General features: G+C 33.9%; 1 protein-coding gene across 3 annotated transcripts in view; it reads left to right on the top strand.

Annotated features, from left to right (window-relative positions):
* Positions 1 to 3,704: 3,704 nt before the first annotated feature.
* Positions 3,705 to 27,247, top strand: part of khdrbs3 (KH domain containing, RNA binding, signal transduction associated 3) — a 147,310-nt gene continuing 123,767 nt past the window's right edge. For 2 of the 3 annotated variants that reach the window (XR_015925760.1, XM_088601846.1), the window contains exon 1: positions 3,706 to 4,094. Coding sequence is in view for 2 of the 3 variants with exons in the window: in XM_088601846.1 (XP_088457972.1) it covers positions 4,004 to 4,094 (91 nt within the window). In the remaining variant the exon portion in view is untranslated. Of the gene's footprint in view, positions 4,095 to 27,247 lie in introns of all 3 variants that reach the window. The other variant, XM_088601848.1, reaches the window with a different exon arrangement.

The raw sequence follows: 27,247 nt of genomic DNA, 5'->3' as shown, positions 1-27,247 counted from the left end.
ACTCAAAAGACTTTAATACATACAGTATGGTTATGCAAAAACTAAACTTGTGTAAATGTCTGCCCACATCAGATCAGTTCACAGAAACGTTAATATTCAGCTCAGAAACATGTAATACCTTGCCTACCCTGATATTAATTTAATTAAAAAATAACCTGACCATTCAACTACTATTACTTTCTATGAATTTTGATTGGTTCTGTATTGGCTGGGAGGTGATGAAAAAAATACTTTTTGTGTAAAAGATATTGCTACTACTTTTGTGATTCTATCATTTTTATTATGACTGGTAAGTTCAAAAGTACAAATATGAAAAGAACAGATGTCCCTATTGGCCAAACATCATAGTATGGAAACCTATTAATGATGATAGTACTTTATTCTGACATCAAGTCAGGATGACCCTTTGGTTGCAAAAACCTGCAGTCATAAGTCAACTTTGACCTTACCCATAAGCAATTCAGTGCAAAATGTCCTGCAGGATGTTCCTATAGCATGTGTCATTTTTCATTCAAGACATCATTTCAATGTGCTTAGGAAGATATTGTTATGTACAATAAGTTTCAATCAATTGTAATTCCTTCATATTTAACTGTTTGCTAGCTTTTACACTTACAATGTCTTCTATGATACTTGACATTTTCAACTAGAGTTGAGTTGATGTCTTACAGTCTCTGTTTTAGTTTAGAATGAAGATGTGGAATACTTTATGATATTTCAGGATATAGATTTTTTTAAAAAGATTAGTTCAGTTTAGTACTTTAGAAGTAACTGAAAGTGACTTGTTTTTCACATTCACACTGTTCAAAATACACCAAAATTTAAAAGGGTTTGGAGGTTATTGGGGTTTCTTACACACAGAGGAAAAGATGTTGTTGTACAAAGCAGGCTACTGATATGGCTTAATATTTAAATGGAAACAAAATCCAACAAAAAAGTGTTAAAGAGTCAGCAATTTGTTTCCATTTCTCATCTCTCAAGAGATCACATAACTATTTAATGACCAGCTCATATAAATCATTCTTTGTCTTCTATGACTGCTACATCTGTCTCTTCCAAAATCCTTTTCAGCTTTTCGACAATATGCAAAAAAGAATCAAACCTACAACCAACTGATACTTTGTTTAATTCTTCATGTCAACAAAACCCTTGGGCTATTGGGTATACGGGTTCTGTTTGCTCTGCAAAAAAGATAACGACAGAAGCTGTAAGTTTTCAGGCAACCCCTTTAAATACACTGCTCGGAAGTATGGGATAAAAATAAAAACAACTGCCAGGAGCAGTTCTGAACAGATATTGCTCAGAATCATGTGTTACAAGTTTATTATTGAAATACAGCTTGTTGAGTAATAGCACATTTCTAATATGACATACTACACTTGTATTAGAAATATATAAAGAGCATACATAATTTCACTATTTCTGTACTGATGAAAGGTAATACATTAATCATTTTTACTGAACTAGGATAAAGTAGCAGGTCAGTCATCCATACCTGGGATATGCTACAGGCTACTTATTATTACAGTATATCTCAACATAAGTATTTTTAAGGACATAGAAAACATTACCAGGATCAATATTTTTCTTCTTCAGAAGGAGCACTTCAAAGTGAAACAAAATGCAACATTTTAGTATGTGTTTATTTTAGAATCATTATTTAAAAAACAGCATACAGTAGTATCAACTTGATACATACTATAGTATTGATGTTCATCTCAATTATATCCAAAGAAAGCCTGAGCCTTCTTTTAAATCCAGAGGAAAGAATGTTTTGTGTTGGTAAATGTGTTGAATGTAATCTGGACTGTTATCATTTTCAGATTGTAAATTATCGGAAGAAAATATACAATGCTGAAGATATACGGCATAAGGTACATAGTGAAAATAAAATGTTTTTTTTTATTTCTTGTTTTATCATCTTTTATATTATACTGTATGTTTTGTACCATTTTGCAGTATTTCCTTTAAATCTTATTTATTTCAGTTTCCTGATAAACATCCAACTCATAAGTACATTTTGACAATAAGTCCATTATGTATTTTTTCTGAGAATTGCCTCAGTATACCCTGGTAGGATTTCATTTTCTCTCCGAATATTCTCATATAACATACAAGGACATCTGTTTTGATAAGTGCATTTACACGTGTTCTCAAGACAGCATTTGATACCAGCTCATCCTATCCCACAGGCTAAATGGCTACATACTGAGTCACAGCAACCCAAATCTAAAGAGGATTAATTTGTATTGCTTCCATTTTAGCTTTACAACAGTTCATAATATTTTGAAAGATAAGGAGTAAAGCTTAAAATGCCACTTGGAAAGAAATTTAACTGATAAAAAAAAATAATAAGCTTATCAGTTGGACCCCAGATTCGTGCTGATGTCACATACATACCTTGGAGTACCCTAGCCACTCAGACCTCAAACAAAATTCAAGACCACTCGGCCAAAAGTCTACCCCTGAGGTTTAGGGGGATTTTAAAGCTTACAAGAGACCTTTTAAGGAGGATTCTGGCTTAGAGGCATTCAGTTACAATCACAGTTTCACAGCACTGGCTCCTCAGCCAGTGCCAAGCTCATGTACCAGAACCTGTGGTCCCTCTCATACAGTACCAAGCAGGACTACTATTTCAAGAACACATCATCAGTATTGCAAAACTATCCCTTCTCATGACAGTCTTAACCCTGGTCATGTTCCCTGTTAGTGGGTGAACAATCCTAGGTTTGGTGAATTCTGCTTCACAATGACAGGAAGAGCTGACGTTGAATGATTAAAAAGCAATGTTTCTACAGTATGAATGCTTGGCTGCCACAACCCAGCTACCCCTGAAGTAATTTGTCTGACACATGTGCCTTAAAAAAATCAGAAGGAGAATGATAATACCATAACATGCTGATTTCCTGTATTGACTTTAAGTATATTATATGTATTCAACAAAAAAGGCTAGAATCCTTTTAGATTTGTTTACCATGAAAATAAACATTGTAATCTCATTCATAGGACTCCACATGTACTGGGTTCCCAAGTAATTTTGAATGTCTGTCTTGTTCTCTGGCACAGCAAAACACATTCTTTCATTGGGGCTCAAAGGTTTCAGGGTATTATTTATACAGTAACAAAAAATGCAGAAAAAATAAATCTGATTTTCTGTCCAAGCCACCTCACATATTGTGCCATAGAAACCGACTATGAATGATAAGACTGACTGAATCTGGATTATGTACCCTTTTATTAATTTTATACTTATAGATATCTCAACACATTATATACAGTATACACTGTATATTGTATACAGTACATTATACTTAATGCAAAGCAGTGTAAATGCAGAAAATTGTGCATCTACAAAATTGAATAGAAAAACATGGTTGAGGTGATATCTCACCTGCATATTATCTGTTCAACACTTTCTCCGATGTACTTGAGCTTAAAATTTAAAAAGGGGCGTGCAAATCTGTTGAACCGGACTTCAAGCGCTCTCTTGAAGTCCAGTGCAGGACCATGGACAACTCCTTTGGCTCTCTCTGCCAGTTTAAATCAATATTTTTTTTCTCACTCCCCGCCTGTGTCTTGATTGGCATTTAAATTACAAGAACAAATGTAGGTCCGCTCAAACGGCAGCCAATCGAGGCTAGTGTTGGGATGTCCCTGCGCTGGTTGTGGAAATAACGGGAGGAGCTACTGTACAAAGCCTGTTTACAGTGGTATCTAGAGGTTGGGAAGGCTGTATTCAAAGTGTGCTCGCTGTCGATGGGATAACGGGACTGTACTTGAGCAGAACTGCCCGTGTACAATTACCACTCTCGTTAAACACAGAGAACACTGCTATGTTGTAATTTTTGTATTGAATGATAATAAAGTTATTTTTTTGCTCTTTTGCTTTTTAATTATTTTTTTTTTCCGTGGGGAAACTGAGCTAAAGAGGAATACTACTTTTGATTTTTCTTTCAAGACCTGTGTTCAACTGATCCGTTTGTGGACCGAAGGGAAAGAAGGAATGGATAGTGAGAAGTATTTGCCGGAGCTGATGGCAGAAAAGGACTCCCTCGACCCTTCTTTTCAACATTCTTTGCGGCTTTTAAATCAAGGTAAATAACCGAGAGAATAAGTATTAGTTTACCTGTCACGGTATTTGGCACGGTTCGAATGTCTTCTGCTTAGCAGTAGTGGTTAGTATAAGAAGTGTGATAACAGTCGAGTGCTTACGCGGACAGCTATTCAAGTTTTTCAGTCAGGGATGGACAACAACCCTAAGCGCTCTTTCTGTTATCTCTGTCCTTGAAAGCATTTAGGCTTGTATAGCCACAGTATGTTGTTTACTGTACCTCCAGCAGCATCTCAAGTTCCGTGCATTTCTCAAAACGTGACTTTTCACATATGGAGATACTGGCAGAAAGAAATGAGGTACAGTATAACAACACCGGTAAACATTTGGCTGGTTTAGAGATCGAGTACACTGGAATATTGAAAACATTATTACTACTACAGTATACTATTACTATTGCTTATAATTAACTGCAGTTAAATTACAGCAGTTTTGAAATAGCCAGGTCTTATAAACGAAGACATACAATGTGTTTCGTTGATACTGCGAGGTAAGAATGTATGCAGATACTATTAATTTCGAGATATTGCATTTTAAATACAGTTTGCCTCCACGCTTATTGTCGGATACCTGAATATTTCATGTTTCAGCATTCTTTACTTCCCTTACATCTCAGCTTGTCTCTTTTCGGGAGACATAACTAAATGTGCAGAATGCAGACAGTATCATAAATACTGTATCATTTACTTTGCTTGTTGTGACGAGGAAGCGCTGACTGGAGTATGTTACAGCACTATTGTTAATAGGCAATCACCTTTTGTATTTCGTTTATTAAACAATAAACCCAATAAAACGTTAATGGTGCGGGCATATTTCTTACCAACAACATATTTTAAAGCGTCCCATATCCCCCAAACCAGAACATTTTACAGTTTTAAATTAATCTCTCATCACAAGGTGAAGAACCCAAATCTTACTAAGATTTAACTAATACTAATACATTTTGGCCAACGTCTGACGTTCACCACATCTCCAGTATTATTGAATATAATGTATTACATTATCATCATTAAGTTTCAACAACAATAATGAGCTCTGTTTTTCTTGTTAGTTTTTAAAAAAAATTGATGTCAATAATATTATCATCAGAGTATTTTTGTCCTTGAAAGCAGTGGTATCACTGAAAAAGAGGAGTTACATTTGTTTACTAATATTTATGCCTGAACAATAGAACTTTCACAAACAAAACATTAGAATAAAACCACTTTGCCAAGTCATAAAGAACTACTTCTCATACTGTAATAATATCTAGTCATAATGATTCATGTTGTGATGGCACGTTTTTTTAATATTATTCACTTATTTATCACTAGAGATAAGAGTAAAATATGCCCTTTACTTATATAGTGCCAGGTAGTGTACCATAACATGCCTAAAGCTGTTAAGACTTTCTAAATGCCTGCACTTAAGTAAGAAAAAAACATAAGCAACTTGTTCACTGTGCAATAAGTGTAAGTGAATTGTCTTCTCAGATTTAAGTGACTGGCTTTGGCTTGTATTCTGGATATGCTAATCTATACAGTGTCTGCTGGACATTCGTATTGATTTCAGTAGTTAACAGCTTGCCATGAGCACCATGTGGACAGATGACCAACTAGCAAGAAAACAGATATAACATACAGTATGTTTATATTCAAAGCATGAACAGGATATGTTTGTTAATTACAATTGCCAGGACAAAGTTAGGATCCTCGGACATGTCAAACAATCGACTTCAGATCACCCTTCTCATGATTCATATTCAAGTTCATAATGTTGCTCTCTCTACGTACAGTACTGTATCATACTGACTCAGAAAGTAGATTTTGAATTATATGTCATTGTATTCAAAAGAAAGATTCTCTTGATTCAGGCACACAAAACATTGACAAGTACCTTCCAACACAGACATTTTTTATTTTCATTTTTAGTCACTGATACAGACAAGTGGTAAAATGCTGGTATTTCAGAAGACCTATTGCATTCAGTTTACTCTAAGATATTGTACTGTAACTTACAGTGTAAGTACAGTACATGCTTTTCAATTTAGACTTAAACCTGAGTTTCAGTTTAAATAATGAATATATAAACAAGCGTGTTCTTTATCTGACATACTTGTTTTTGTTTAAAAACACCAGTCTGTTAATAAAACTATTGTAGTGTAGAACACAAACTATGTGTGATATATAATTATAACATATATCCAAAAGCTGTGATACTGTATGTGAGTACATATTATTACTTTAAATCTATCAGGATTTATCACTTTTTTGTCATCAGAGGTAAGTATTTAATGTAGTCAAAATGTGTATAGTCTTAAAATACCGCTAATTAAAAAAGTGAAGTCACACGAACACAATTTAGATAAAACTGAGATAAAACTTGACATATATAATGTACATAAGGTACTAAGATATGTTTATTTTTAATGTTTTATTGCAAGCCCTCCATCTCTACTGTATATCTATAACTATTACATATACCCTCTAACAATTAGCAAGTACATTACATGTACATTCAAACTACTGTGTTGCAGAAAATACCCTCCACCAGTACAAACTACACAATATTGTGCATTCTGTGTATTGGCACCATGAATGGTCATCATCTCAAAAGAATTCGATACTTTGTTTCTTATCTGGAAAATTAAATTCCAAAGATTTGCATGTTTCTGGATTTCACATTCCTTACATACACAGTAAAATCCTGTAGTTGAAAAGGCAGTCTCTCACAGGCACTCACCTTTTGAAATCTGCCTTGATGCAAGATATTGCAAATGAAATTCTTTGCTGTGATAAAATAGATCTGCATTCTGCATTTCCAAGCATGAGCTTAAATGCCTTGCCAGTCTCCAACAGGGGATTAAACTGAAGCAATTAGGGCTGCAAAATGAATAATAAAAAGGTTGGAAATGGTAATGCTGACAGTAGTAGCAGTGGTGGTGATTGTGCTGGAAACACGTACAGTATGTGATGGGTAAGGGGAGAGGGGGGGTCAAAATTTTAATTTTAAATTCAGGCTGCTGGCTTCCATGTGCTGTACAATATTTAAAATAATTTTAAAATTGCCATTTTGTAATTCAAAAACTGACAGATCAGGGAGTATGCTGGTGAGCGTTTGAAACATACAGTAACTCTTCAAACTTCCAGACTCATTTTTCTGTAATTAAATGAATCATAAGTTATCCTTCCCCTGTTTTTAACCCTCCTACCACAAGTCGAAAGCCCTGTTGTTATAAACGACCTCCAGTCACTGCATTGTTTAAATCCCTGAGTATAATCCATTGACTGACATGTTAGGATTCCAGAATATTTAATTAGAGTGCTTTTCCAAAAATGTGCATCCTGGGCAATTTTAAACGATTGTAAATGTAAATAAGTGCCTGCTATTTAAAAGGTCAAGCACACTTGCCCTACCTGAAAGGACTAAATGCATCACAGGACTTGACCTAGTGATCTCTAGTGCAGATGCAACCATTCTAGTTGTTACAGCCATTTAGTACTGTATGCCAGCTCAATGAAGAGTATTGATCAGAACGTATACTGTAAGTAGATGGAGTGTAATAAAGAGTTTTATTTTGCATTTTTCACTAATGTTTTCTCGAGCACAAATGCGTGGTCATGCCCTATCTGGCATTTTGTCCTGTTAAGAAGAACAGATATAATTTATCTCAGAAATGACAGATCCATGTTCACATTTAGATTTGAAGATGTCTTCACATACACATTTATGAAAAGGAAAACTGAACTGAAAGTTGATATAAGCCCTTTAAAAACTATTCAGTGGCAATAAATCATATACTGAAATTAAGTTTATGATCTACCTGTATACAGTAAGCCCTAGGTTTATTTGGTTTCTAGGACTCTTGGTGGTGTAATTTTGTGGAAAGAGTAATATATTCAAGGCATACTCTTAAGACACAAATAATTACATAACAAATAAAAACACAATGGAAATAATTGGAATAAAGTTAAATAAAAGTCACTTTTGGAAGTAACATTTGATAATGTCATGAGAGTAAGAGGCACATTATGCAGAGTGTCATCTGCTGGATAGGAATTTCACATTTTGGAATGAAGATTTGCACACGTTGAGTGATAACATCTGGTTAGCAAAACATTAATAAAATAAGAACTTTATCCTGCATGATTCACTCAGCATTTATACTCTTGGTGATATCTCAGTGACTATAAAGATATAACACATTGTGCAAATTTAATTTTAGTTTTATTTTTTTTCCCCAGTTTCAGTCTGAAGGTGTTTTTAGTACTGTGAATGTGGAAGTGGATGTGTATCAGTCATGAAGATGGCTTGTTTTGAAAAAGGTATAAATAAATGTAAGAGCTTAGTTTCAAAAGAGATTTAACACCATAATCTTTTTGGAATTAGATGAAGACCTTTTTAATGTTACAGCTTGTGTAAAGATAAATGTGCCGTATTTTTGTGTTTATCTGTGTTCACCAAGGCAGTTAAGAATGCAAAATAATAAACCTTACAAAAAGTAATGTGCATCAACATCAACACAAGAGAAAATATGGTATATAGATAGATAATACTTTATTAATCCTGTAGGGAAATTGATGATATATATCTTATATCTTTATAACAAAACCTATTACACTAAAGTATATTTGATTTAAAAATACATTTAAATAGATTTTTTCATAAGGACAAATATTCTTTGACAGTGATCATGACTGATTTTTATTTAATTCCTGTCAGATAAGTATATAACTCATAAAACCATGTATTTCTGAGCATTTTCTTAAAAGCTGTTTATCACTTAGTTTTATCTTAATTGTTTTTAATAACCCCTGAACATTCTCATTAGCTACATGTAGGCTGTTTTAACAGCTCTATTCACTTTCTTAAATAAGGCCTTGCTTTCAGATTAAGTATGTCTTGTATCACATTGCAACACTTAATTGACAATTGTTGTGCTACTGTATATAATGAGAAACATGCTTATTCTTAAAGCAAGATGTTTTAAAAAACAATAAGATGCAATATTATAAAAGCCATAAAAGTCTGAAACATACAGTACATTGATGTTTGGTAATAATGTTATCATGTTTAGTTATATTAGTACAGAAAGAAATTATTGGTAACATTTAATTGAAATATGGTAGTATTTATGCGACTTAAGAGTTATTTAAAACATTATTTAAAACAAGTAGCCAGATACCAAGTATAATCACACGTTTCCCTGATTTGGTTATTTAAATATATTTAAGGAACATGCCTGAAGTGACAGAGATAAGGGTTTTTAGTATTTCAGAAACTCCATATGCTTTTGTACTTGTACATCTGCCAAAACATAATGTTTCATGAACTTTGAATACATTGAATACAAAAAGCAAAATAATAGTTCACTTGATACCATGTTCATTGATAGAAACTAATCTGTTTTCCATCGGTTTTACAGTCTCTGTTAAACTGTTGTTGATCTACATTTTGAGCAATTGTAATGTGATATGCACCATATCAGAAATATTTATTATTTATATTTATTATACTAGTTAGCAGTCACAGATTTACTGATATGACAATGTTATAGCTTCACTGCATTTCAATATCACTTCATATATTGTTGATGATCACATCAAATTCTGTCTTTGGTGCAACTTTCTTACATGTATCTCACAAAGGGTAAAATATTATGTGGATATTCTATTAATTAAGTACATATGCTAAAATATAAAGTTTCATGAACATTGAAATGGAATAGTAAATGCAAAATCACAGTTCATTCAATAACCGTTTTAATAATAAAATAATCTGTTTTACAGTATTAGTATATTCCAGAGAATTTAGTAGATGGTCTTTTCAATTTTTTATTCATGTTTCAGCAGCCAGGTTCCTGATAGTTATTTCACCTTGTAATGTATTTTCTTCATGTATCTTCAGAATTACAAATGTTTTGGAGAGAAGTAAATATGAAGGGTTATTTCAGTAATGGACTTATTTAAATGATTGTTTTTGTTCTGTATTTGTAATGACCTTCCTCTGATGAATCTACTGTTTCATTACAGAACTAATGATGCAAGAATATCCCTGACAGTCACTTAGACCTTTTTAATGGACTTTGTAAGTTAAGTAGGAGATATAGCTTAAAAATTTACCTACAGTACCTAAAAAGCCAGACAGATACAAATTGTAGTCAGATATATTTTTTGGAATTATTTCCTGTTTCTGTTATTTTTGTGTTTTACTACCCCAACATGCCCCAGACCTCTTCTGGTGATCTCTTAGGTAACTCACTGTGAGGGTTTCTGATAAGACAGTTGAGGAAGAGCTGAAATGGCAGCAATTCTAAAGTTATACTGTATATTTTATTACAATTGACTCTTCTGTCAAATTACAATCTAAATTAATTCTGCTGAATCTGTGTCTATGTTTGACTAATCACAGAACCCCATCTTTGAGCTGAGGTTTAGATTTTCTCTTCATTTCCTGATTTGTAATGATACTTGAAGGGAAGAAAACATAGCTCACTTTTAATGGCATTTATGACACACACACACTCCGATTTCTCACAGCAAATGTTTCACTTATGTAGTGCAATGCTTGAAAGATGTTGCACTTTTTCCTAAAAAAAGCCATGTGTATACAGTGTGCAAATTGAAGTGTTAACTAGGCAAGTGCAGATTTATTGTCACCTGAATGAATAGTGGTTGATTGAACTATTCTGGAAAGTTGAGACTGTGGTGTGAAGAAAAGAATACTGAGGATACTGTAAGTAGATTAATAAAGCATGTTACACTGTATTTTGAAATATAGTATTTATGTGCATGCCTGTACTGTACATTGAAAAAGCAGAAAAAAATAAACAAAAGGTTGCATGATTTTCATATAATGCTATCGCTTAATAGCCTGGAATTTATATCAATAAACTATGTTGGATGAGGATGCAGCACGATATCATAGTTGTCACTAGTTAGGTTTTGTTTAATTTGTGTTTAGTAATGTGACTAACTAATATCCTTTTCCAGAAAGAGAGTGTTCATTAAACAATTTGATAGTTTTTTTTTCTTAACTTAATCTATAAAATATTTTTTATTTCAAGGATTTCATTATGCATAACCATACAGTACAGTGTAAAAACACATATTTGTGCAAAATCACAGCTTTAACCTTCTAATTGCCTGCCAGTTGAACAGTGTAACCAATCAACTGAAATGTCCTTATCCAGGCAGCTATTTTCCCAGTCGTGTATAATAAACTAATAAAGGGAATGAAGGAAGTCTCTGTGATTTCACTCCTCCCCAACATCAATCATTTTAGATTTTTAGATTGGCAAATTTAACATTATATATATAGTACTCTGAAAATAGGGACATTTGAATGTAGAATTTATACAATATCATCAATTTACCTTGTAATATACTTAAATATACTTAGTTCCTTCTAAATATATCAAACTTATTGTCAATAAAACTGAATATATTTTTACCCTGAAATAAAGTAGTTCATTTAAAGCAAGACTTGCATATTGTTATACTTGCTCCATGTTTGTTTGAAAAATGGCTTCACAGCCAAAACGTTCTGTTTCTTTTCTTCTCTTCTCAGCCTGGAATAAACCTGTACTTGTTCCTTTGATATATATATATAGTTGGACTTGAAATTCTGGCCCATGGAAAGAGTGCCATCTACTGGTCCACCTACAACACTTACAACAGCAGCCTGGTTAATTATAACCATTATTATTGAGTCATACTCAACCTTGATCCTTAAATGCTGCATTTATGTCTGGTTTGCATTCCATTCATACCTTAATTTGAACAAATTAGGTGGATAAAAAATTGAATCAGCAGTGATTTCCAGGTCCTAAGAATGTGCTAATTGAAAAGTGCCTTTAAAACCTACAGGAGCCCAACACCAGAGGACCAGGTTGTGTGTAGTGCTACATGAATGTGTATAATACATTACATAATGCTTATGATATGAGTACTTAGGTGTTCTTAAAGATAATCTTTTCTATCCTATTAATTAGTAATCACAGTTAGAAAAAACAGTTAGGGTATGTATTGTGTAACTCCACGATAGTACGATTAAAGGAGTACTGAGCTAGGCACAAGTACAGTATAGCACTTAAAGTATTCTGAAAAACTATTTGTCTTTGGCAATTAAATCATTTGAACTCAGCATGCACTGGCAGTGGAATTGCCACATGAAATAGTCTGAGAAACCCTTAGTTCCAAATAAAGAAGTACTGTACTGTGTCCTGTGCTGTTATCTCCTTGTCACTCTGTTAATCATGGTATTAATCCTAGGTAACCACAGTTTCTCATTGACTTCCCTGCTATGAATCTGGCTACATTAAAAGCTTCTTGTTAGGTATTAGTGTACTAGGCTTTTCACAACAGAGATGGCCTTTTTTATACATCATAACATCAAATAGTACAAAAGAGATTTGGATTTGACACTGCATCATACCTTTAGTGTTGACTAAAGTAAGGAGAGACAATAAAGGCATATGCAGTGATAAAAATGGAAATTTAGTGGTCCTGGTATGAATCTTCAGGTTGGCCTGAATGACAATAATGTTGTGGGATCCACAGGCAGCACAATGGGATACAAAGTAAACAGTATTCCATATTAATGCAAAGTATATCAATGCAAAGTGTTCAACATAAAACCACTACAACTGATACTTATTTAAGATGAACTGTAATACAGAACAATGTCACAGTTTATTCAATATATTGTGGTGGTATTCATTATTAAACATTGTTCATTCAGAGGCTTATGTGGAGGTATCTACCTAAGGTTGCAACATTTGCCGTTTCCTCATATAGAAACATCAGGGAACTGGGTTTTGAAGTACTTGAAAGCTAAGCTTTAGAGATAAAAGAAACCTTTTGTATTTTACATTTTGTTTTTATTAGTAAGGCCATTCACATTAACCATGCAACAGTCAGCAAAAGATTCAAGGAATTATTCATTTAGTTGTCCATGTCTTTACAACATTAATAATATTTAGCCAAGTTTTGAGAGAAGTTTTTTAAAAGAGATAAGAATAAAAATAAAACTGTTGACATAAAACATAGAGATCTGAGAGACGCATCCTTCTTTAAAACAAATGTCTTTACAAAATATTTTCTGGAGCAGCTTTAGCTTATTAGACAAGTTATGATGAATTTTCCAAAAATGGTCTTTGTGTGTATATGTCAGTTAACAGGAGCTTATGTTACAAAATTGATACAGATGTAATGTTTGTGTTCTGTAAATACTGTTTCAGGCCTTATTAATAATGAGATCCATGAATTAACAGATTTGAGCATCTTTCCTTTTTTGACAGTTTTATAGATGAAACTCATTTGACAGTTAAATTTGCAGTTTCTTACTGTTAGACCATTTTTTAGAAGAGGCTTGGAAAGTTGCAGTTGTCTTACAATGTAAAGCTACTGTATCTTATGGAATGAAAAAAAAACATGGACTTATGGACCCAAACATGGATTGTGTCCTCTTAGTAAGTCCTCTCAGCCCTCATTTTTAAAATGTACACTATGATTTTAAACAGGGGCACGTCACAATGTTCTGCCTAAACCACAAAAATGTATGTTATGACAGCCAACTAGTGTAAAACTAAATTATTTAAGCAATGGACCATGAACTAACAGCAGCACTTGCATACCAATCTGCTCAGGGTTTACAATTTCATACTGCATTAGAAGGCTGAAAAAAGGAAGATAACCCTCAAGCATCCTTGAGAATGTATGCTTAGCTCATGCATGGAGATTATCAATATTTCATCCTATACCAAAATCATATAACATGCTAGTTCTCATTGTGCTACAGTGCTCATTTTGGTTAGGAGGCTATTGTTTGTCACTATTTTCTTTACCAATTTACTGTATCACACAAAGCCAATTATACACTTAGCCCAAACAGTCGTAAAGTAGAAATTGTATTTTTCTTGTGCCATTGAATTGTGAAGTGGAAGAAGAAAGCAACCCATTCAACTCAAGTGGAATGTGAAGATTTGTAAGAAAGGTGAAATATGATATTGGAGATACCAAGAGGGAGTCATAATATCCCAGTGGTGACAACAAATAAACAGTGAAGGAACAGTAAGGGTTGAAATAAAATGTTTTCGTAGATAAAAATTGTAAACTTTTAGGTGATAAAAGTGAAATGGGTGATGTATTGAATAAATATTTCACTCAGGTCTTTACCATGAAAAAACATGACAAGATGTTTCAGATTGAGCAAACAGCAGTCAACAGAAATGTATGAAATGCTCTTAACATAACAGATATCCAGGTCCTGATGATGCTAAACAAATTGTTAAAGAAATAGATGTCATTCATTGTCTCTGAACAAAACTTTTCCAACTATCACTCAGGAAAGGGTAATACACCAGTTGGTTAGAATATGCTCACACCCAGAAAGTGTGACAAAAACAAGCAAAGTAATTTTTGTCAAATACTGTATGTTTTATTTCTGTTACATGCGAAATTATATTCTACAAGCAGTTATAAAGATTAGGATCTTCTTAATTTATTCATTATGAAAATAAATTAAGAAAACTAGTAGTAGCAGTATTGATATGAACAAAACAAAATATGAAATGCATAGATTGTCTGAAGGCTTTTGATTACATTTCTCATAAAAGATTAAAACTAAGTGTACTGGGTCAAGTTTGAAAAACAATGGGAGTACAAATAAGAGCCTATGTTAAGATAGCAATGATATCACATCATGGACTATGACAGAGATCTGTATTAAGACCACATGTTCTTCCTGATTCATACAGTACCATAAACCTAGATTCTGATACAGATAGGAAACTAGTTAAATTTGCATACCATCTTATACCAAAATAGGAGGGTAATAAAATATTGTAGACATGACAAAAGAAATTCTAAAACATTTAGACAATATTCAAGACTGGGAAAACCTCTGCAGGTTGATAATGAGTGCAAAGGACTGCAGAATGTTACACACATGAAGCACAGATGTAAAACATTCAGTTAACTTAAGATGGGAGACTCTCAGTTTTATGCAAAAACATTCCAAGTCTATGTTGACAAATCAATTATGTTTTCTAGGCAATGTGATGAAACAGTAAAAAAAGAAAACAACATGACAATTTATAACTGTAAGTGTAGACATTACCAAAGATTGTTATGTTAACATTACGTGTATGCAAAGTACAAGTGAGACCTTATTTAGAATATTACTGTAGGTACATGTTTGGAGAGCACATTACAAAAGATATTGGTGCCCTGGAATCAGTCCAGAGTACAGCATCAAGAAATAATCCTGATTTAAATCAATGTGCTACACTGACACACTAACATCACTGAATCATTTAGTCTTGAAAACTATGAGGAGGCCCGAGTCCAGTATTCAGCATCCTCAAAGGCATTTAAAAACTCAACCCAATAAAGTGTCTTCAGAATTAATAGTGAAACTCGAGCCAGAGGACACAATTGGAAATGTATTTAGAACTGAGAGCAGGGGGCACTTTCATACAGAAAGGGATGTGGAGCCTGGAACAAGTAACCTTTCTTCTTAATAAAGCTGGCTTCTTTTAAAAAATGGCTAGATAAGATACGTATTTGGAGAAAAAAAGAAGTAGGTGGACTGAATGTCTTCCTCTTGTTCTCAGATATTATTTAAGGCCATCCTCACTTAAATTTGACCTTGGAACACATGTGAGCCCATACTTCAACAAAAGGTATTGTATTCAATGTTTTATAGACAATATGAATAATGTTTTTGGAGATAAAATATTGTGAAGCTTTTCTATACTTTTACATGATACAAACAAATAACCCTTTTGCCTTTAATTGATTTTTCTAAAGTTTCCCTTTCTATTTCTTCCCCATATATATATTAGAGATATAGAGCAGAAGATATACTGTAGATATCTTTACATAATTAGCTAAAAAGCACAGTTTTGTGTTCTGGGAAAAAAGTAAGACTGACTGAAAAGCAGCAAATTTGACCCTTAAATGCCTGAAAGACACTTCTTTTTCATGAGTCTTGCCTTTGGAATTGGACAAACTACTTTCATGGTACTGTACAACAGAAACTCCAAACCATAAGTGTAGAAATATAACAGCAAATGGAATGTTATTCATTCATTGAAATCTGTCTGCCTTTCATAATCTAGTTGATATTTCTAGTGTATGTCTTTTTGATTTTTGGAAAAGTATACTGTAGAAATCTAAGAAAATATAAGTGATTTCCTTTCACATATAGTAACAATCAAATATCACATAACAGTTATAGCCCCATTGAGCTTTAAAGTTTAGAATACATAAAAATTCAAGCAGCTTCTGCAATACAATAGTAAATAAGAACTTGACATGATCATAATTACTATTGGCTTATTCTTTTTTTAATAGATTAGAGTATAGAACTCTATACGGCTTGTACTGTATCTCTGTCAAAGTCTGTTTTATAGAAATAGTAGTTTGTGAGACGCCATGCAGTAAGTATGGTGCAGTTTTTCAAACACTTGACAAGGCCCTTTGATTCCCCAACCTGACCTCATAGACGAGCGACTCACCCGTTATTGTTTTGCGACTATTGCCTTGCTGTTGAAGGGATTGGGCAGGATTAGCTCTTCCGCCTCTAGTTGATCCGATCTGTTTGGTGTAATCCAACTCAATTTAATTATATTTATCGTCCAACCTCTCTGAACCCCAGCCATCAGCACGCCTTTACAGATAAGTAACAATGTCTTGTTAGGTTTCAGGCTGCTTTGAGTGATGAGCTTTGCTATATAAGGACTGAGCAGTTACTTAGTCTCTGATAGATACACTTCTGGCAGGGATAATCTCCTGACAAAGACCTAGTTTATCTTGTGCAGTATCATTAGAGGACAAGTAACTTGTCTTTAGATTTTAAAGCAAATCTTGTAAATAAGGGTCAACTTGACTTAATATATGCTGTAAGGCATGGTCAGGTTTTATCGAGCACATGCTTTATACTCTTGGTTCCTGCTGAATTAATTTCCGATGCATAATTCCTTCTGTGCACAGCCAAACATTTTATATTAATTTTTATTAGTATAGTATAAGAGTATATTCTGTCAATCATTGTATTACTTTCATGTTTCTAATCCTAGTATGAAAATTGGAGCTTATGCACAAAATAAGATTTAATAAAACATGAACCTGGATGTATTTTGCAGTGTAACCTGTTAAAGTAAATTAAATAATATAGATTTTTTTCATATAAATTAGCTAAGTGATTTGTGATAAGAACAAGATCTTACAAAGAGAATTTATTGCTAGTGGCTACTAAAATATTTTGGTGTGTAGTGCAGTACACTGATATTATAATGAGGCAAATATTTTCAAGCCTTTTGGATATGACTTCAGCTCCTTATGTGCACAGGAACTGACTCCTTTCTTTCTCACCTAAGGCAAATGTTGGCATAATAGAGTGTGTAGAATATACCAGATGTTATATGATTACAACTAAGAGAACAGACATATTTTAGAACTAATGTTACTCAATAGTTTTGTGAAACCTGCCTTCATCTTTTGCTTCTGGGATAGTTTCTGGTTTGATGCGAACCTGACGGATTTTTTGTTTCAAGTAACTTGTCTGGAAATTTGGTAAATGGCATAACCTGTTTCATTTGCCATTTTGGATGTGTGTTTTTTATCAATAATCCGTTTATTGCTTTCTTGTATTGTACAGTTTGCAAGACCTACTAAATTTAGAGGAAAAAAAGCAATTTCACTTAGGACTCTGCATTACAAGTTGTGAACAACTTCATAGTTATTCACAACATGCAAGTTTTTTTGTTTTGTTTTAGAAAGCAGTGAACAATAGTTTAATAAAATAATAGACTGAAATCTTTAAGTCAGATCTTTATGTAAAACTTTTGGAGTTTGAAAAAATTGACATATGATTTTGTTTACATGAGAGAGGAAAAAACATCAACAAATGGAAGTCAGCCTGTTTAAATTTTTGGAGCAGGTGTGAGTTACTCACAGTTCAGATCTAATGTGAGGAGAAGTTGGTTGTTAGTTTTGCTCCCTTGGGAACCCTACTTGCTATCCTGCTGGGCAGTGTTCATGAATATCTCCCACATCTATTTTTAAAGACTGTTTTTCATGTTTAATTAAACTGAGGCCTTGCGAAGTCTGCCTTTACTTGCTTGCTACGAATCTGATCCAGCTTCTCCAGTCTTTCTGTTTAATTTTACGTACGTCACCCATTAATGCACACTTAAATAGCAGAAACCTCTTGTGACTCAGAAGATCATGTTATTTCAAATGTAACAAAAAATGTGTTGGTGGGGATACACAATGAAACAATTTCTGCCTTTTGTGACCATATTTATCCGCTCTTGCAGTGATTTTGCCAAGGCAGTAACAATGCAACTTAAAAAGAATGAATTGCTCTGTGATTATAGTATTAGGGAAGGGAAATCCTGTGTATGTACAGTTACTGTTGCCTTTGTATCTTAAAAAAATCTACACACAAATGTGCCTGAAACAAAAACAAACTCGAGATTTGACCTAGAAAAAGCTGATTTAAGAAGGGAATATCACATATGCATTTGCAGATCATAATGGATTTGTTAAGTGATAGAGGTTGTTCCTGTTTTTGCAAAAGAACACTTGTGTAACTTCAGCTTTAATTCATTTCTGGCCCCCACTTTTTTCACTGAGTGAAGTGTTTGACATTTTCTTCCACAATTGCTTAATTAGGTCTCATTTGGCATTTATATATTTGCAGGGATTATACTCCCCCATGCCAATGACTTTTATGCATATCCATTCCAAAGTTAGTTTTCATTTCCACTGAGGCTTGAATCATTCAGTAGAATTCTTGGGTATGTGCTTTAGTGATCAATGCACTTAAGCATGTGGTCTAATAACACTGCATGGGTGCATCCAACACAGTGATAATTCTACAAATTAAAATCACAGTGCATAACACACCAATACTGCAGCAAAATATTTATAATTATATATGATATTTAGTAATATGTAAGAACCAAAAACAGGAGAAATGTTGGTCGCTTATTAAGAACACACTGCCAGCAGTATACAGTAAATTAAAAAGGGAAACTAATGCACAAACTTAAAAGAAACGTCTGTTATTTCCTTTTAGTTCTTTCCTAAAAATATTTTGACTAATCAAACTTGATTTTTTAAGATGCATAAAATGTGTTTTGAATTTTGTTCTATTTAATTTTTTACTCTGTGCAACAGAAAACTACTGGTCAAACAACTGCATTTTGTTACATTTTGTAAAGTTTAAAGTGGCTGTTTCCTCATACTGTATATACTGTATATGAGGTTCTGACAGAAGATAAAACGTGGTTCCAACAATGTGCTGAAAATGTGTTGAAAACCTGCAGAAAATGTATCTTGGTCAGTAGGCCTCCAATGGGAGGTTGGTATTAAAATGTCATTAGGAGTGAGGCACTGCGTCCTTGACAACTTAACACACAAAGTGAGTTTTGGCCTAAATGTTATTCATGCAGAGCACATTTATCCTACAGTTGCTTCTTGACAAGTGACCCAGAACAGGTCTTAGTCATGTTACTTATTTGTCCCAGTTATACCAGGGATCCCTTTATTTTAAAATAATCTTCCGTTTCAGCAACTGTTGTCTTAACTATCAAATCAAAGATAAAAAAACTGTGTTTAACTCTTTAATATGAATGTAAATACATTTTTTTATAGCCATACAAGTTTAAAAAGAAAAAGTACTTGGAGTGGTATCGCTCGTCAATATTGATATGCAGGACGCTAATATATCAAATCCCCAGAAATGTAACACCAACACTTTCTTTCATAGCTGACACCATTGCTGTGGCTAATTGAAACTGCTAGTAAACAAGAGCCTAATCGAAAAGTGCAGATTGACTATTTCAAAAGCCATTATTTTTCTTGTATAATTGAGCTAATGGTGCATTTCATAAAACTTGGAAATCCAGCTTTGGAAGTTAAAAAACACAGCCCATGTTAATTGACTTAATATTGCTGATTAGCATTCTTGTGCTGCTCATTAAGGCAACAGCAAATTAAATGTCTCATGTAATCCATATAAGTTATATTACAAAAAAAATCAAATCATCTGAACTTCACTGTAGTTAAATTACTTTATATTTCAGATGTGCAAGAATTAATTTGACAAAAAAGTGCCAATCTTGTATCCTGAAGTTTTTCCTTTACAGTGTTCATGTAATCCCATTAAATGCAGAAGATTTAAGAGTTTAATAAACAGATTTTCACCTGCAGAAACCTAACAATACAACATTGATGAATTGACTCTTGAAAACTGAAAAAGTCCAGAGCCCATGAATTCCTTTGTGTACTAATTTAAAAGAATATCTGAGGCTTCAAAGGGTGTTTGAACCAAAAGCAAGGCCTTTCTACTATTATGATTGAAATTGCAATTAACAGGTGTCGAACTTGGTTTAAAGAGATCAATGCATTCAGAAATTTGTAAATTTTAAGACCTTTAAAATATGAGAAAAAGAGCTGTGTTGTGGGAAATTAATAATTTTGCTAAGTATTTTACTTTTAATTACATTGCATTCTCCCCAACCTGACAATGTATGCATCTATTATCAGAAAAAAACTTACTGCTGGTAAGGATCTTGTCAACCAATAGCCCATCCTGTAATCATAGTGTGCAAGGCAGGACTGCACCTTAGAATTAGTATGTGGTCCATCATAAAACACACAATTTAGAGACACCAATTAAACAGTCCAGCACATCTTTTGAATGTGGATGAAATCAGAGGACTCATAGAAAATTTTCACTTACAAGGGGAGAAACACATAGAAAGCACTATGCCTGTGTCCAAACTTGACAGTTGTTTATTTTTTCAGATCCACATCTAATGGAAGCAGGAAGTTCAAGGAAATTAACTGTTTTAATCTAGTTTATCTTAACATTAAATAATAAATGGCATAATAACTAATAAAGATGCTTATCTCCCAATTCTATTGTTAGTTCTTTGATCATTTTAGTAAGAACTTTACAGTGTCCTAATATCAAGAGTGTCCTGCTTCCATATTGGAGTAACACACAAGACATTTTTAAGCCAGTACTTTGAGACGTACAATTCTAATGATTGTTTATTTGCTTTCAATACATCAGGCACATTCAAAGACAATAATGATGTGCCATATACAGCAGAGAAAAGGAAAATGTAATTAGAAAGTATCTGGGCTTACGGAAATCAAGATTATAGATTGGCGGTTTGCTCAGAGTTCACATGTACGCCAGTTTCTAATTGTTGTCAAGCTGTGGTTCAATCTAATGAAGACAAAATGGCCAGAAGGAGTTTATTTCCACAGGTTTGTTTTATTGACAGTTTGACTCCTAGAGGAGTGATAGGAATAGGGGGAGAGGAGAATAGTGGCACAAAGTAGATTAGATTTCAGATATGGAAACTTTAGCTCTCTGAGTCCCTGGGAACCACAAGCTTTCAGACATTCCCAGCACAGGGAGGGAGACTGTGGTACAGTGCTAATTGAAATCTGACAGAATAGTAAATGCAGTGTGGAAACCAGGCCTAGTAATGAAGCAAATGCAGCAGATGGTTGGGGTAGAAATAGATTAAAGAGACAAGCAAACTTGCATCTAAGGCTCCAAGAAACTTGAACAGTGAAAGCCATAGCCAGCATAGAATGAGGTTATTGTTGGCATTTTCATTATTGAAAGCCAATGAGCTGTAAAAGACTTCTGTTAATAATAATAATTTTTTAAACAAAAGACAGTCTTACTAAAAATTACCAAGCATTTTTTTGTGAGTTCTGTATGTAACACTTAATAATCGTATTTGTTTTCCGAATTAGCCCATGGATATGCTGTAAACTTTTCAGCTAGCCTTACTTAGGAATTAATGTAGTTGTCATGATCCCGCACTCTCCCTCGCAAACGCCGTTACATTCCCAAAATTACTGTTTCACAATCTCATTCCTAACTGAACCCATCACATTCTCACAGGCACCAGATTCCACAAGTTCTCACTCTTGGACCAATTATCCAACCACTTCCCTCTCCCTTCAGTATTTAAAGTTCTCACGCACCAACCCACGGTCACTATTTAGAAGCCTCCCATAGAATTCTCTTGTGCGCGTTTCAACCTTTTGACTGATCTCCCGGTTCCTAATCTTTGCTCCTGCCCTTTTCGACCACACTCTTTGAATTTTGTTTTTTGGATGGTCTTTCTCGGATTTCCCTGGTTACCGGACTCATTGTTTCTCCAATCCACCAAGCCCCTGGATTACGTGTTTTGGATAGTGTCCCTGTGCTACTCTGTGTTCTGCAGGACTCACGGCAACGCATAAGGATCCTCCCATTCTACCTATCGGATCCCTGACAGCAGTGATGTGCATTTGTTGTTTGAAGGGGGACTTTTCGAAGTACAAAGGCATGTAATCAAGAACAAGAATTTCTTTGTGATTTTGTGGTATACATGTAATTGGTTGTGTAAAACAGAACCATTCTTTTTTATAAACAGCATCACCCAGTATGGGCTCTGGATAACTGACAGAAGGGACACAGATTGATTTCCCACCTGGAGACATTGTTGTTATTATATGGTACTTTACCCAATTGTAATTATAATCTCAGTTCTTGTACATTGCTTTGAATTAAAATGGCTGGCACTAACTATAGTTTATATATTTTGAGGCCTTTTAGTGGGATAAATCATTTCCTTTACCTACAGGACAGCTGCATCTAAAATGTTTGAATCTTCCTTCCCTGAGCACAACACTCTGACAACCACAGAATTAGGCAATCAAAGTACTCAAATTTTGAAATTTAAATGTAGCAGAAACAACTCCAAAATGCTTCCAAGGTTGTCTGAGGCTCAGCATAAAGAATCAATGAATCTCTTGATAAAAGAGTGCATCACCTCCTACCTTGACATTTTTCATATTTTGCACGACTGCACTTCTCCTAGTTTGTGCCTAATATAAAAAAGAAATCCATATGATATACAGCATTTGCACAACTCTGTTTGTACAACTGGCCTGGTTTTGGACATTGAAATCAGGAGGGTTTCAGGCTAGGTACAGTATCTCCATTAAGTTATACAAACTTCCCACAACTTTACAGTAAGAGAGTGTTGAACTGTGTTTCACAGGCACATGGAGCTTCAAATCCTTATGTATTTTATTAATTAATAGAGTTTTTGTTATAACAGGGAACAAAAATCTTCATAAAAACAAGTCTTCCGCATACAGATTACTTCGGTATGACTGGGCCTCTCTAAGCAATATGTTCCCTGTTGGATTGTTTGCTCAGTCTCTTTTTTCATTTAATGTCCTTTTTCTGTCTTTGCTGTTTCAAACAAATATTTCTTTCATTCCTGTCTTCCTGTTTGCTTCATATTGAGGTTCTGGAGACAAGGACAGGCCATATCAGTTTGGAAGAATGAGATTTGTGTATTATCTACAATGAAATACAACACACTGTATATTAGCATAAGCCTGAAACTGAAATCAAAAGAATGGATATTCTATTCCCTCTTTACTCTATAAAACCAAACTCTGTAATGTTTTTTTTCCATGTGTTGCATATGTTTGTATGTAATGACCTACTTTTTAAAGTTTTGTCTTGGAGAAAATACTGTTTACAGGCACAATTACAGGTAAAATATTAAGCTTGTTCAATAGTGTGCACCTACACTTTTGAACCAAATAGTTCTTTTTAATTTTTGGCACATAACATACAGCACAAAATGCTGTCAAAACTCAAAGCAGAGGGAAAGAAAATGAGCAGAGCAGAGAGAAAAAATAAAGGGAAGCACAATTGGTAGCGCCACTGGGTGCCTTACCTTTCATTATTTGAGATTTAAGTCATTGATCAAAATGTATAAGAAAAGATTGCAATATCTTAAGGAACTTTTTTCATCAAAACTCTTTGTGAGAGTGTTTCTCCATTCCCAATTCTAAATAGTATAAAACATTTTTAATTAAGTATGCGTGAGAAGAGATGGGGAAAGGAAACCTGATTCAAGCCAGCAAAATTACACATCTTGCTAATAGAGTGGCAAAGGTTAGAGTATTAGCTTGTGATTTTGTTTGACCAGTGTAGGGCACCATTTCAAAACTAACCAGTTTCATGTAAACTACAAGGATTGGAAGGTTTGTCTAAAACTGCTAAGAGGATTTAAAAAACAGATGAAATAGCAACATGTTCTATATTACTAACAGGTTGGATTTATTCAATCAAGCCCCAAATTCCTTTACTTTTTTTAGTGTAACCCAGTATTCATCTCTAAAGCTTTTTTTATTTAGATGAATATAATTTAATTTATCTGGAATACAAGAAATTACTAGAATTCAGAGAAATAACCAGCAGAGACTGAGGCCAAGAGGGAGTCTGAGTCTTCCTAACTTAAATATTTATCATTGGGCTGCTGACCATACATATTATATTATTATATGATCCATCAGTTGCAAGACCAAGCATGAACAGTCCAGATGGATAGTGTTGGGTAAAGGCTCTTGCAAAGGACCCTCTGTTTGTGATGTTAAGATCTTCCATTCCATTTTTCAGTACAGCACTAATCCACTACTTTTTCACTGCCTTTGAACATAGATTCAATTTCTGAAGTACTTTGGGCACTTGTTGCCAGATTTGACAGTATTTGAGTCAACTGGAGAATCACAGAAAACTGCTTATTTCACCAGGGAAACAAACACATTTTCTCAAATCTCCGTTTTTGCTTGATTTTGGAATCTAAATTTTGGAATATTTCATCAGGAAACAAAGTCCATGGAATCGGACAAAGCTTGAGTTGTGATACTACTTTGTTTCTTGATGAGGGACTGGTGATTTGATGGTGATTTGTTGCTACAGTAGATGTGAACCCTTGATTTATTCTGAAGAACATAGAGACGTTTCAGGAAAGGAAATCTTATACTACCACTTGAAGCAGACTGGTGGTGACATTTAAGATGATGCAGTTTGGTAATACTTTGCAATATTTTACAAGGTTCTCAAAATTCAATTCATTAAGATAGTTATCTTTGTCCTTTTCTAACAGTATCGTACAAATGCCTTTTAACTGGAATGAAGATGTTGTCTTCAGACTTATTTCTTCCAAAAAGGATTTGCAACATACTGTTAAGCAGACGTGCACTGCAATTCAGCTGTGTAATGTATGGTTTAATATAGAGAATCCAATTTTAGGCATTGATTTGTCACATTAAAAAAATAAACTTCTGTAGTGACTGTATGGTAGATGGCTTTATGTACTCAGCAGTCTTTTTTCACAAATGCCTCAAGCCAGTTGTACACAGAATTATTTTCATTGGGATCTACTTGTTGTGTATTAAATTCACAGTCACAAGAGGCAACTAATTTTGCTGTAATCACAAATCCACATATCCTGTGTTTAATTTGTGCCAGAGTTTGTTGGAAACTCTCAATTTGAGACTGTCCACCCTTCAAGACTTCTCAGGACAGGGCTTGCACTTCCTCATGATATGAAAAATTTAACAAGAGTGTTTACAATTTTAAACTAATTTAAAGAGGGTCACCATTTTCTCTCTTCCATTATATTTCTTCACAAAAATCTATGAGACTGTGAATGTGTGAAAACCTTGAGGTCTAAATAAACAGCAGAGCACACAGAGCCTCATGCCTTGCTGTGCTGCTGAGATGCTCTTCAGACTGCATGTAGAGATTGTCAAAAATTGAATGGGATTGATATGGGATGGCTTATGCATTCCTACTGAAACATTCAACACATTCCCTCCAAAATGAGGAGAAGATTGTATGAAAAAGACAGTACAGTGAGCTCCTAAAATCTGACTAATGATAGACGAGGCTAACAGTTTGAACAAAAACTGACTTGATCATGTTACGCAACAACGCATTTTTCTTAAACCAAAAATGTGCTTAAATCATGGTTTTATGAAAATAAAAAAAGAATATTATCCTTAAAATAAAATACTGTAATGTCTCTAGCAAGTCATTTATATCTTATATTTTCTAATTAGAAGGTTAGTATATCTTGTTTCCACTGAGCTGAGATGAGTGCTCAGTCAATTCAATCTCATCCACTCTTTCACAACAGGGTGACAATACAGATAACAAAGGAACAATGGCTGATTTAATGGTAGCTTGCAGGACTGTTCTAAAACACTTGTCAGATTTTCCCTGGTGTTAGAGAATTAATATCGTATTGAACAGGTTTTACATTTCACTATCCCCTTCGGCCTCCGCAGTAGGTAGTTAACCAACTTTGACTTCTTTTTGGATTCTTATTTGGAAGTCTTGGCAAGATGCAAGTTGAAAAAGTTAAAAACCTAGACAAGCATAAATAAAAGCACACTATATTTATATTAACAATTGTTATAATAAACTACTGTATATTAGCATAAAAGCTTAATTATTTTACCAATGATGGAGGATTACAGATGATGAGTCCACATTTGTAAGAAGCTTGCTTTTTTCATTATAGCTGTTAAGAAGGATCATTTTTAAGTATTGGGCTATGGCGAAGGTGGAGTCAGAAGAAAAAGAACCTCCTTTGACTTTTAAACATCCAAGGAGATACTATCAGTATGCAGATAATGTCAGTGAGACATGCTACTCTTCCAATCGGAATGAATTCTTCTGTTAAGCTCTCCTAGACCTTATAATGTGTCAAGTGGGGAAAAGGTTTTCTGGTGGATGTAGTATGTCAGAGGAACGTTTTGTGTTTTATTTCTTGCTGACTCGTTACAGCAGTCACAGCTATAAAGTTAAGGAACAGAGATTAGGTGGATATATTAAAACATGATTGGTGATTCCAAATAAAACAAATATACATATTATTTCATGCTTTTTAGAGCCATGATTAGTTTGTTTTATTGCACAAAAGGTTTTTCAAGAACACTGGTATATATATATACTGCTTACATTATATAGTATTATATGATAGAAAATCCAGCCTTAAATGTTGCTTTGTGATTTCTGGTATGTGCATCCATACCACATTCCTATTTCTATAAATGAACACCTTTCCTAGCCTGTGTTCATAGTCATGAGACAAGAATAAACATTTCTTTTCAGAGATTAAAATGAATTTTTTGGCTTCCATTTAATCAAGCGCACTTATTTTCAGTATCATTGTTTGGGTTACAGGTATGTCCAAAAATAAACATTTCAGAATTACTAGAGACGTTTGACTTATAGTTTAAGAACTGCCATTAC

This window comes from Lepisosteus platostomus, chromosome 12, assembly GCF_059453375.1.
Source record: "Lepisosteus platostomus isolate fLepPlt1 chromosome 12, fLepPlt1.hap1, whole genome shotgun sequence".
NCBI lineage: Eukaryota > Metazoa > Chordata > Actinopteri > Semionotiformes > Lepisosteidae > Lepisosteus > Lepisosteus platostomus.
Note: the sequence above shows the minus strand (reverse complement) of the source record. Positions and strands in the feature narration are given on the sequence as shown.